The 12,247-nt window shown below is 39.6% G+C and overlaps 1 protein-coding gene across 1 annotated transcript in view; it reads left to right on the top strand.

The window, feature by feature from the left end:
* Nucleotides 1–12,247, top strand: part of PDE8B (phosphodiesterase 8B) — a 76,832-nt gene that overhangs the window by 51,960 nt on the left and 12,625 nt on the right. Inside the window, exons 8-13 of the mRNA XM_086770562.1 lie at nt 77–217; nt 1,905–1,993; nt 2,667–2,727; nt 7,494–7,545; nt 10,485–10,562; nt 11,458–11,534. Coding sequence (XP_086626688.1) covers nt 77–217; nt 1,905–1,993; nt 2,667–2,727; nt 7,494–7,545; nt 10,485–10,562; nt 11,458–11,534 — 498 coding nt within the window. The remainder of the gene's footprint in view (nt 1–76; nt 218–1,904; nt 1,994–2,666; nt 2,728–7,493; nt 7,546–10,484; nt 10,563–11,457; nt 11,535–12,247) is intronic.

Raw genomic sequence — 12,247 nt, 5'->3', positions numbered from 1 at the left:
TGCTAGTTATATATAAGTAATTATACTTTAATTATGTTCTTTTTCATATTATCCTAAAGTACTTTTGTTTTGGTAGTATGTTAATCCAGCCTTTGAACAGATGATGGGATATCACAAGGGAGAGCTTATTGGCAAAGAACTTACTGAACTACCAAAAAGTGATAAAAACTGTGCTGATCTTTTAGACACTATCAACACATTTATTAAAAAAGGAAAGGTAAGCAAATAAAATAAGCTCATGCAAAATTGCAAATTGCATTAGATTTCTATTGTGCTTTATTTTTAATGCTCTAGGTTTAAGAACACAAGATGTGGTTTTCATAAGGGCATGTATAAGACTGGAATTCTGTTGCTCGGTAGCACAATAGCCTATGTCTCAGACAAGTGACTACGGATTTCTTTAGCTTTGCTTTTAGGACCTAACTGAGCTCCTCTACCAATCTGTCGGCTTAAGATCAATATAAGAACATTTTCTGTATTTCTTTTTTCCTTAGAGCCCATGGAGCTTGTGTTAGTCATAACATAACAATTTATCCCTCAGTCAGTCTCTCAGGTGGCTGCATCATCCAACCAAAAGGTTTAACTGTTCTAGCATAACTGCAGAGCCTCTGTTGACTGCATGCTTTAAGCACTGTGTGGCATAATCAGTTGTGACCTAGTATGTCAGCATCCACTGAGGTTTGTTTTTCTAACTACAGTTAGAATATCTGCAGTGCACTGCGAACTCCTGTTGTGGTGGTGTCAGGGTGCAAAAGCAGTACATGTCCTTGCCATGTGTTCCCCTAATACATGCAAGTCTCTTATCCCATCTCCATGGGTTGCAGAAGTACCTCTCACCCTTCCCTGTCTCACCCTCTGCTTTGTGACCTTTCGGGAGTTCCTGAATCTTTGAGTCACTTCCAGCAATGATCTGAGCTTTGGGGGTCACTGTCTGGAGTTGTTTGCAGGCCCACCTTCATTCATTAGCAGTACCTGCAGGCCACTCTTGCTTTGCTCCTTCTCATTTGTACAGGCTGCCCAGCCACTAGCAGCGCCTGCTTGAAGGCCCTGTGTCCATCCACTTTCTCTGTGACATGATCTGCTGCCAAGTAGTTCCCTCCTTAAAATCTCTTTTCTTTGAGGTCGTAAGGAAAGAGAAGCCTTCTACTTTATCTTCCTGTCTTCTCCAATTCATACTGGAGGATGTCTTTTATCTTTGCATCAGTGGATGGCTTAAGGATGGTGCATGAATGGCTCTTGGTTAGCCTGCAGTCCTCTTGATGCTTTCGTGTAGCAGTAGGGATAGAGGGAAAATTAGTGGCTGGTCAGAGAAATGGGTGTTTGCATGGGAGAACAAGATAAATGATGCCATGAAGAAATGGTTTCTTCCTCTTGCTGACCTGGAGTGCCTTGGATATCCATGGTCATGGGAAAACAGTCATGGAGTAAGAATAGGCTACTGGTTACCTGAAGTTAAGTTGAAGGACATCATTAGGTCAAGGGCTTCTGAAATTTAACATACGTGTCACTTGACAACTGACAACTTCAAAGCTGAATGGTGCTCAGCACAGAGTTTGCTTCTGCTGCTCACAAGGGAGACAGTCTCTGGATGTGTTGCAGCCACCACTGCTTATGGTGGTACCTAGAAAAAATGTTTGTAATCCCTCAAAGTAGATGATTCCTAAAGTTCTTTGTAAAAATTGTACACTCTCTCAAAAGATAAACATATTTACACTGTCTTTACATTAGCGAATGACTCTTAAAAGTGCTACTCTGTATTCATAAATTTTACACTATTTTTAAAAAATACAACCATGAAATAATATGTAATTATTTACTACATAAGGACTATGTAATAATAAATGAATATTTAACTGCAAGCTATATATTTTTAGATGCTGTCTCTGTTGTGTATGTATCCTTAGGAATGGCAAGGAGTTTATTATGCAAGAAGAAAATCAGGAGATCATATCCAGCAGCATGTGAAGATAACACCTGTGGTCGGTCAAGGAGGGTAACTAACTTGTCCAGAACATAATTGCTTTCTCATTTTTAGGGCCTTCTGTAGGCCTTTTTTAGGGCTTTCCCCATCTGTAAGTTTGACATGAACCTCCATACATTTAGTAGCAGGGTAAAGATATAACTGCTGACTTCAAGCAACATGGAAAGAATAAGCAAGGTTATGTTTACTGCTGATGTTTGTCCATTTTGATGTTGTCATATGCTGGCTAAAAGAACTGTAGAGTCATAACAGTTAATAGCGCTAGTGCTATAGGTATCTGCCAGCTGACGTTTAGGTTTATTATACCATGCATTTCTTCATGAAGTTATTCGATAGTATCCAGACTGTTACCCGGTCAGTTGGAAGGATCAGTAGCTGGGTGATCCCCTTATTTGTGTCTATGCTTGTAGGTGCTCGCAACTTTGCTGTGTAGTATGGGCAGGTTGCCAAAATCTACTTGCAGATGTGCGATCCTTCTGCAGGTGCAGAAGGATCAGGTGTTCTGGGACAAAAACACAGCTGTAATGCTGCAGGAGGGTTCATCACCCAGTTGTCTGTTTGGTGTCGGGTTTAGTATCTTGTTTCATGAGGGTGTGGAGACCTCTGCTTTAGAAAATAGCAGTGTATCACTTCACTCTTCTCTTTACCATTTGATACGGTAATAAGTGATTATTTCTATTGCTAGGAAAATAAGACACTTTGTGTCCCTCAAAAAGCTGCATTGTACCAATGAAAACAACAAACAGGTATTGTATTTCTTTCATGTCATAAATTTAATTGCTTTTAGTAAACTGATATTTTTGGGTTAGAAATTTATATTTTTTAAAAAAAGATGTGATCTATATTGTCTACAAGATTCTCATTAGTTATTGGAGCAAGCAAGAAAATGTCAGCATTTGCATGGGCTAGTCTCCTTTTGTGGGACTCCTGAGTAGAGGAAAAAAAGGCTTTAATCCTCTGGAGCATGGATGTCACAGCTGAGTCCGTGACACTGTTGAGCAACATAGGCAGTGGTCCAAAGGGAGTTCCGGAGCTTTTTTCTAGAGCTGCCCTTGCCAGTCTGATCTGGTGTTACTTATGTCTAAAAATGACCTATGTTCAATTGTCAAAAAGTTTCCCAAAGTGTGGTTCTTGAAGAAAGTGTAGGCTTCATGCAGGACCTGAGACATTGCATGCTCATGAGAAGACGTGCTGTGGAGGGCTGTAATCCAAGCCATAACCCAAGTAAGCCAGCAGTAGCAGCTGACCCCAGTCTCTGCAGTCCAGGCATGTGCCCACCTCAGCAGGTCCTGCACCAAAGCGGGCGGCATGGGGAGCTGTTTGTTGTCATCTGCTCCTGGTTCCCTCCTTCTGGAAGTGTATGAAGCAAATGATCATATCACATGCTTTGCTTCAAAAATACTCTAGTAAATGGCCTGCAGAGTAAAGAATTTTGGATTTTTTGAGCAGAGGAGTGAAATCTATCTTGTGTGTGATCTGTAAGTGAGGAGCATAGGAAGAAGGTGGCAACATTTTAGACTGAGGATGTGCTTGGGAAACATGGTATGTTTTCGTGTTTTGTAGGGGAGGAGTTATGTATCTTGGTTTATTTAGAATTGTAACGTGCTTTTATCCATTATGTGGGTAAAGACACTTGTGCATAAAAGATGTTTAGAAAGTCACTACTATTTCTAGTTGCCCTTTCTTCAGCATAACAGTACTGACTATTAACACATTGTTAGAAACTAGAAGTTCATAGGTGGTATTCTGTAAAATTTGGCTGTTGAAACCATGCCCCTTGCACAAATTTTTACGGGGACAGGTAGAAACAAGTCAAGAGAGAGATCTGCACACCTTTTTGAAGAAGTTTGAAGGCCTATCACTGGAAAACAAGGCTCATAATGTTTTAAACTAATCTCATCTTTGAACTAAAACATGGATTTTAGTATTAGCAGCTAAGTATCATTTACAATAAAAGGATGTTTCAAAATGCTCATGCTAGAGCCCAAGACAGCTTTGTAATAGAAGCAGTGCTAAAGTATTTCTTTTTGATTCCTTATTTAAGGAATCAAATCATCATTGTTACTGTTTCATTTGTAACTGCCTTGATGTTGATTTGAAAGTGTGATACGATATGATGTTTCTTCTATAATATACACACAGCTGAAACACTGGTACAGGAAGTGTGGATGTAATACTCTTAGTGCAAGAGAATCAGTACGAAACAATTACAAACTTGGAGTCATCTGTAAGAAACAGCAGTCAAAACCAAATAAAAGTCCTTCTCTTTTGAGTTTTTTGTTGCCTCATTCATTGAGCAGCCAATGAGCTTAAGAAACAAATTTTAGTTAGGGACTTGTGTCAAAGGCCACATTCATGTTCTCTGTACTACTGGCACTCTTGGAAAGCACCATCAAGTCACATTTTTTAGTATTGGTTCATAAGAAGTTATTGGTAAATAAAGCATTAACACAATGAGCTATAGGTCTGGGGAGCTTTAGGCATTTGGTGAGTGCAGAGAATAGGGTCTTTGAAGGGTTCTCCAAAGATGTAGATACCTGCCACAAAGGTGTGCCACAGCCTAGCAGAAAACATTGTCTGTGGAGATTTAAGGTCCACTGGGGGAAAAAAAAAAAAAAAAAAAAGATGATACAACAAAACTAGGTAATTATTTTGTTTCACTTCTGTGGTGGAAATACCTCCTGCCTGTAGTAGAGCAGTGGGTGCTCTTGCATTGCGTGAAAAATTCAAACAGTGTCTTGGAATTTTGAGGGTTTGGGGGTGGTTTTAGGTTGGACTTTTTTTTTTCATTTTAGATGTGCAGTGATGGTGACATATAGGAATATCTGTATTATATTCATAAGACGTCTTAGAGTTATTTTTGTAGCAATACTAATGTGATGGTATAAATCCTGATCAACATTTGGACATTGCCCTTTTCCTGAAATCCATGCCTGAATACTTGCAGCAGTAGAACTTTTCTCTGCCTTGATAAAATATTATGTTTCTTTTCAAGCCACAGATAATTCCCTATGGAAGGATAAAAGGAAATCAAACAGACTATTTATTTAGTTATAGAGCAATAAAAGCTGTCAGGATTCAAATTTTGATGCAAATGTTTAATGTTTCACTGCATCAACATAATTATGAAGGGCTTGATCTCAGCATTCAGACACTGTATGCAGATTTAGAAACATCCTTACATTATTATGCCTTGTTTCACCTTAAAAAATGTAAATGCTTTCTTTGTCATTACCAACAGCCTCCATAAGGGGTATCACAGTATGATTAGAGATCACTGTGTAAGAACCATCGTGAATTTCTGTGCCAGATTTATCACATACAAAAATTAAGCATGTTAGATTTATGCACAGAAAAAAAAATCTAAGAGTGTATAAAGTATTGTTACAGTGAAGATTTATGAACGGGGATTGACTTTCATGTAACTATTCCCATGTGATGAAGCCTAGGTAATGATTAATACTGCTTTTATCCATTAGAAACCTAATAGGATAAAGTCCAGTGTTTGCACATTCATAAATTTACAATAGCGGTGGTGTTTCTCCTCTAAGAACATATCAGCCCAAGATTAACTGCGTAACTGCCCTCATAACTTACGTTATGTGGCTCTTTTAGGACATGCTTGCAGAAGGGGTAAGAGAAGTACTCAGAACTGAAATGTGGTTTGTTTTATTTTTTTCAGTAAAGCATTTAGGGCACTGTACCAATATTTTCTTCCAGTTGTGCAGTAGACAGAGATATATCTCTGGGCTCTGAGGAAAGCTCCAGTTAGGGACCAGAATGAACAGTTCAGATGACTTGTGTCACATATCTGATGATCTTCCTCAATCTTACTCTGTTTGGATAAGATGATTTCTCTGAGAGTTCCTGCATGATTACAAGAGAGGTGCTTAAGCCTTTAAAATCAGTTTTCTGGATGAAAAGTTGTTCCTTACACATTCTTGAACAAGATTTATACGGAGCATGAGTGCAGGGTTTCCCCTTCCTTTTTGTTTTCATCTTATTCACTACAGAAAGACACTCCTGAATTTTTTTTTTTTCCTTTCCATTCTCTTCCCTTTCCCTTTCACCCTCTTCCCCTCCTCCCCTCAATACCAAAAAGGGAAGAAAGATGGAAGGTGTGCAAGAATGATGCAAAAGAGAATTTGTATCATTCCTTTTCTTTCTTTCCTGAATAACCCCTGTGAGGACCCTGCAGCATGCACTGTCACAAACTAATGCAGATGCTAAGAGTGTGTAAGTGCAACCTTGTCATACTCTCCTCTTAACTCCCAGGTTGCAACCATGGATTTCATGCTTCCATGAAATCAAAGTGCTTTGCTATAGGCAGGTGATGGATTTGGTCAGAGGAACTGATCACCATAGATTAGATGACAGCACTGGACTCCTAAATGTGATGTGTAATGAATTATGTATAAGTTCAGTGTCAAGCACTAAAGTTTATTTATCTGAAGTAGAGGGCATGTACATCTTCCCTAGTGACTACAGTGAAAAAAAAAAGAAGTAATGCATTATTTTTAGAGACTTTTTTTTTAGAGGTGTTTTTTTTTTAGAGATACTGAAAAGTGTCTTTATTAGCTATATGTAAATACATCATGTGCTGATTTTAAAGGGAAGACTTGAGGAACTGAAAGTTCTGCTCAGTTTTCCTGTTAACAGCAAAATACTTTCTTGTAACCACATAAGGTTACAGGAAGGGGTGAAGTGATTAGCAGATGTTAAACTGTTGTGTATTGGACAGACTCTGCTTTTGTTTCTGAGCAGGATAGAAAAGCAGAGGAGCATTTAATCTGTATTATTGTGGACCAAGCAATAAGTGCAAACTTTAAGATGATGGAAATATCCTATTTAAATTCTAACAAAGTTTGAAATATCTTTCAGTGAAGCTACCCAAGATGTTTCAGAAGCACAAAGAATTAAGATTTTATGTTTAACTTTTTCATTCATGAGAATGATTAAAAATTACTTGGAAATAAAGTTCTGATGGATGACACCTCCCTCTACCCTTCAGTTGTTGAAGAGGTTTTTTTTGTAACTGCATTTTTCTGAAGTTCAGTTTATCAGTGACCCATGCAAGGCTGCATGCAAAATTAGCTTAGATAGTACTAAGAAAATGGTTTTTAAATTACTGTACAGAGGGCAAAATGAACATTTTAGGATTTTTTTTCTTTTTTGTTTTTTATTCCTGGAATCTTTTAAGTTCATGTGCAATTTGCACTGAAAACACTGTCTAAAAATCAATGTCAGTTCTCTTGCAGAGAACTGGCATTAAACAGGAACTTAGTACATAAAAGGATTACAGTATCTGTGATTTTCTACATTGCATATCTCTTTACTTTCATATTAATTTTCTACATCTAATTACACCTAAAGAAGAGTCTTTGCCAAACACTTTCTTTTTAAGTAATTGAACAGAAAATTCTGGATAAGGACAGTGTTGAATGTAGCCCTTTTAAAATCTTTTTGTATTCTTTTTCCTTACATATATATTTCACTCTTGGTGCATCTTCAGCTCTACAAGAGTCACCGTGATGAGAAGTACACAGGAGACAATTCTCAGTCAGGTTAGAATACTGTCCTTTACTTTTACACATTGCTGTGCTTGAGGTTGTGGCCGGGTTCTTTGCTAGCATGAAATGTTGTCTCTTCCCTCTGTCGAGTTGGCAATCAGAGCAGATGGCCAATGACGGACGCCAGCTGCTCTGATGTTGCACCACAAATTGGATTTATAACCATCATTAATAATTCAGTCTCTTGTGTTGAGATGCATTGTTCTTCATTGTATTAAAATACTGTATCTGATCCTGAAGCTGGTGTACCTTGGCACCTCTATCGTGTTTGAAATTAAAGTGGAACTGTGCTGATTTGTGCCAGGAGATCTGCCCTAGCGTTTTCAAGTTTAGAACCTTTAAGCAGGCCATTGATTTGGCCGCAGCACAGGGCTAAGATAGTTGTCTGTGGTCTCCAGGCTAGAGCTAGTAGTGTCCAGTCAGCACTGAGCTGTTGCAGTGCGTCTGCAGAACCCTTGCCCTGTGTCTCGAGCAGGTTTGCTTACTTGCAGAGAGCATGCTCAAGCTCTCAGTAACTTCTGCAGATAGCTTCTGACTAAAGGTGTGGAGTATAAGGGGATAATCTCTTCTTCCAGCGCTGTTTGATGCTTGGAATAACACTTTTCCCAGAAGAAGGAGGCACTAAAGACCAATTCTAAGCTTGTGATTCTAGTGATCTGAGCCAGATGCAGCACTGCTGTCTTATTCTGAGTGAACAAGTTCTCATGCCCTGGTGCCTTCTGGCAGCAAGGCCCTTCCAGCTATGAAACACTGGACAATGTTGCTGTGCAATGTCAGGCAGCTTCTGGTTTTCACACGAGAGGAGGATGTAACACACCAAGAGCACGGGAAGTGACTGCTTGGAGATCCTCTACATTTTCAAGTAGCATAAGAATATGTACAAGCATTGGAGACCTTTGTGATGCCAAATAATAATGGGCAGGGGTGAGAAGAGACAATACATGCAATTTGCTGCTCTCATCACCGTTGCTGCCGTCAGAACTGATCCACAGTGTGTTAAACTGCTTGCTTCTGTGTCCCTGTGATAAACGCAGTTTTTCTTCCTCACTGTTTATTTCCTACAAAAGGGAAGGTGAGAATGCCCATGAATTAAGCTGAAGAACACTTGTTCCTAGTTAACACATTTTTAGTAACTTACTAATGTGTTTTACAGATTATGTGAGGCATTTAGGTTTGCTCATTATTGTGACAGATTTCAGGAAGACTGGGAAGCCACATCCTATGACGCCCTGTTGATGACTATGGTGTAGTGAAAGCAGGCAGTCTTAGAGTCAAGTGTACAGATGTGATGTAGGTTATCCTTCCCTGCGGTCCATGATTGTGCTCAAGAATAAACTCCCATAGCCTTGGGCATATACCACTATGTGATGAGGGTAGAAAAATAATCCATGTGTATTATGCTTTTCATTATGGTGTGATTTGTAACAAATCTGCATGGGGAGACATTCCGCTTGACAAATGAAGGAAATTTTTTTACTTAGGCATTTAAATATTTGTAGTGTGGCACAGAGTAACTTTTATGCACCTGTGACTCTCTAGATGGCACTATCAAAGTTTCCAACTTGCTAGTTGGTATTTAACACAAGGAGAGTTGTCTTGTCAGCTACCGCCACTAGCAGCTCTGTTTATATGTAAATATTTGCTCCCAGTCAAGTGCTTTATGTTAAACTCCTTCAAATGTTAATGTAGGAAAGGGGTTTGAAAGAGGAGTCCTATCAAATAAATAAATAAAATAATTTAACGTGCATTAGTTATGACCTGCTCTTAGGTGTCAACAGAGGAAAATGCGTTCATTTTCTCCAGTCTGGACTACAACAAAATAAGAAGATCCAAGCTGCCTTGTAAATCTGTGGTAAAGAAAATAATTAAGATAGAAACTGTGTTTCAATTATTTTTAAGATGGATATATTTTTAATTCTGGAGAATTGTATACTAACATTTTATTTTGCCTAAGACAGGCTGCATATATCCTGTCTCGTAACATGGTTATGCAAATTGGTCCTTGTCTTGAGAAAATACATTTTATGATATTTCTGATTCTTCATATGGTATTTATCTCGTTTTGAAAGCTTGCTAGGGTCTCTGATCTTTGAGTAGCACTTCAGATACTGTGGGAATAGATACTATAGAGACTGTTGCAAAGAGGTGCATAGGTGCACGGTGGCTGGTTTTGAACATAAGGGAGAGTGCAAACTGTAACAGTTTGGAGGAAAATGAAATTTTCCTAATTTTTTTTTAAGCTTTTTCCAGCCATTTCATCCAGCTTTAACATTTTTCTGGATGTCGTAATTTCTCTTGCTTTAGCAAATAGCAGTTTCAAGAATGTCAGCTTGATGTGTGGTTAATTTTCACAGCAATGGAATTGATTGTTTATATTCATTCCTAGGATGTTGGAATTTTCTTAAACACAGGCTATAAACAATTATTGTAATTAAAAGTAAAAGCTATCTGAGTCTGAATTGTACTTGGGCTGGAAGAGTGAAGGCTGCAATGGGATTTTTCTCACTTCACTAAATTTCTAGGCAGTTAGACTCAGGCTTGTTCAGTGGTCGGTGGAGGGCAAAAGGGACTTGGAGGAGGGGCGCCCACGTGCCTGAAACATCTCTCCTAAAGCAGGATCTTTGACCTTTTCCTTAGACAAGGACAGCCTGAAAGGCTGCTGCTTTTAGGCAGCTAAAGTCAGGTGAAGCAAGTCTCCTGTTCCATAAGGTGTCTTGACTTCCTTGCAAAACAGCTTTCCAGGTGACTTTAGACAAGTTGCTGTAAATGATAGACACAGAGTCCCTTGTTCTGATGTGCAGACATTACAGTATTTCCCCCACTTATGTGGTATTGTTAAGATCATTTAATTAAATGTTCAGAATTTTAGATGAAGAAGATTCTGTAGATGTCTTACTTGATGCATTTTTAAAGCTTTTGTTTTATATTTACAGAATCTCATTCCTTCAAATGCAAGAACAGAAGGAAAGACTCAATTGATGTTAAGTCAATAACATCTCAAAGTAGTGATGGTAAGAAAGTAAACTGTCGAGAATTACATTATAAATAAAGAGTAGACTTGCCCTAGGCAATAAAAATGCAGAGTGAAAGAGGAACTATACAGATTCACAGCTGGTTAAACAGAGATTACTCCATTTGTTTATAACTTCTCTAAAATTTATTTATTCTGGTTTGCAAAACAACATCCCAGCATGAGTACCAACATCACTATGTGATGCATGGCAGTGCACAGAGCCTTCACAGAGAGGAGGAATGGCTGTGCCATGGGATGGGGGCAGCCTGCTGAAAGAGTCTGTGGTGAAGCTTTAGTTCTACCTCTCTTAGGAAGCCGCAGCTCATGTTCCCCAACCAGTATTTTGGGTTCATCAGTGTGGGACATGAAGGGATCTATTGCTGCTGGTTACTTTAGCACAGTACTTCTGCTCCTGACCCCACTTGTGACTGCTTGCTGGGGCTGAGATGCTGATGACAGAGATTTGTTTCTGCCCCAGTATGCAGTGAGAGAAGCACAGCTTATGGGTAACAGGAATGGGTTTCATTAGGGCAGCTGTGTCACTGAGATGAGGGACATACACACACATGCTCTCACAGGAGGAGCCATGTCTGACAGAGATCCACTGCAAACAAAGAGAAAGTGGCAGGTACTGGGCATGAAATGTAATATAACTTAAGTATAGCGTCATTTCAGTATAGCTGATGTGACAGGTGGAAAAACGGACAGTAGAAGTGAGGAGTGGCTGCAAAGGAGGTAGACAGCAGTGTGACAGATGAAACAGTAAAGCAGGAACTTGCAGGAGGGGAGATATAGGAGAAATGGGAGATGAGGCTGGATTCTGTAGTGCTGTGACTGCCTTCTGCAGTCTTTAAATGCTGTCATCTGATTTACAATCCTCTCTCTAATGATAGCTCAAAGTTTACAGACCCGACGGTACCCTTCCGTGGCAAGGATCCATTCAATGACGATAGAAGCTCCTATCACAAAGGTGAGTCCTAAGCACTCTCTTTTCCACAAACCGAGAGTCTGGAGCTGTTCTCATAAGGAAGGATATAGTTTGTGGCAGGAGAGTCCAGAGTTTCCTGCACCTTGTATTTAACAAAATAATTTTAACTTTTTTTCTTACCACATTCTGCATTTCATCATCTCATTCCAAATCCTAGTCATAAGGAAGAATATTTAAAAAGGGGGAAAGGGTGTCCTTGCTAGATGCACTGCCTGTGGCAGGAAGGAGTCCCTGCCCTGTTGGGCCATGCATGTGTAGGAGGACATGTGCTTCCAGTCTCACCTTTACTTTTACCATTGATATTTATAGGATAGCAAGCAGAGGAGGGAGCACCTGCACCATATTCTGTGATCTCACTTTGCTGCAATCTTTTCTTCACTGTCAGTGTTATACAAACTCTGCTGTCACAAACCAGACAATCACTTGTCCCACAAACCAGAGCATCTATCATCTCCCACTCTCAAACAATTTTTTCCTCTCTCCCCATCTTCTCTTCCTGGCATCAAGCTCTTTACTTCCCAGCACCACCATGCCTGTTAAAGCAGCTGACTCCTTTCCTTTTCCTTTTTCCCAAGCATACCCACAAGCAGGCCTGTAGTGCCTCCCCAGCAGCTTCTGGTTGCTGGAGAAGACAGCACGGGGGCTTTCTGCCTCTCAGTCCTGGCAGTGCCAGGAGTAATCCTTGGTGCTGCTGT

The sequence above is a fragment of the Chlamydotis macqueenii genome, chromosome Z, assembly GCF_036417535.1.
Source record: "Chlamydotis macqueenii isolate bChlMac1 chromosome Z, bChlMac1.mat, whole genome shotgun sequence".
Lineage (NCBI taxonomy): Eukaryota > Metazoa > Chordata > Aves > Otidiformes > Otididae > Chlamydotis > Chlamydotis macqueenii.
Note: the sequence above shows the minus strand (reverse complement) of the source record. Positions and strands in the feature narration are given on the sequence as shown.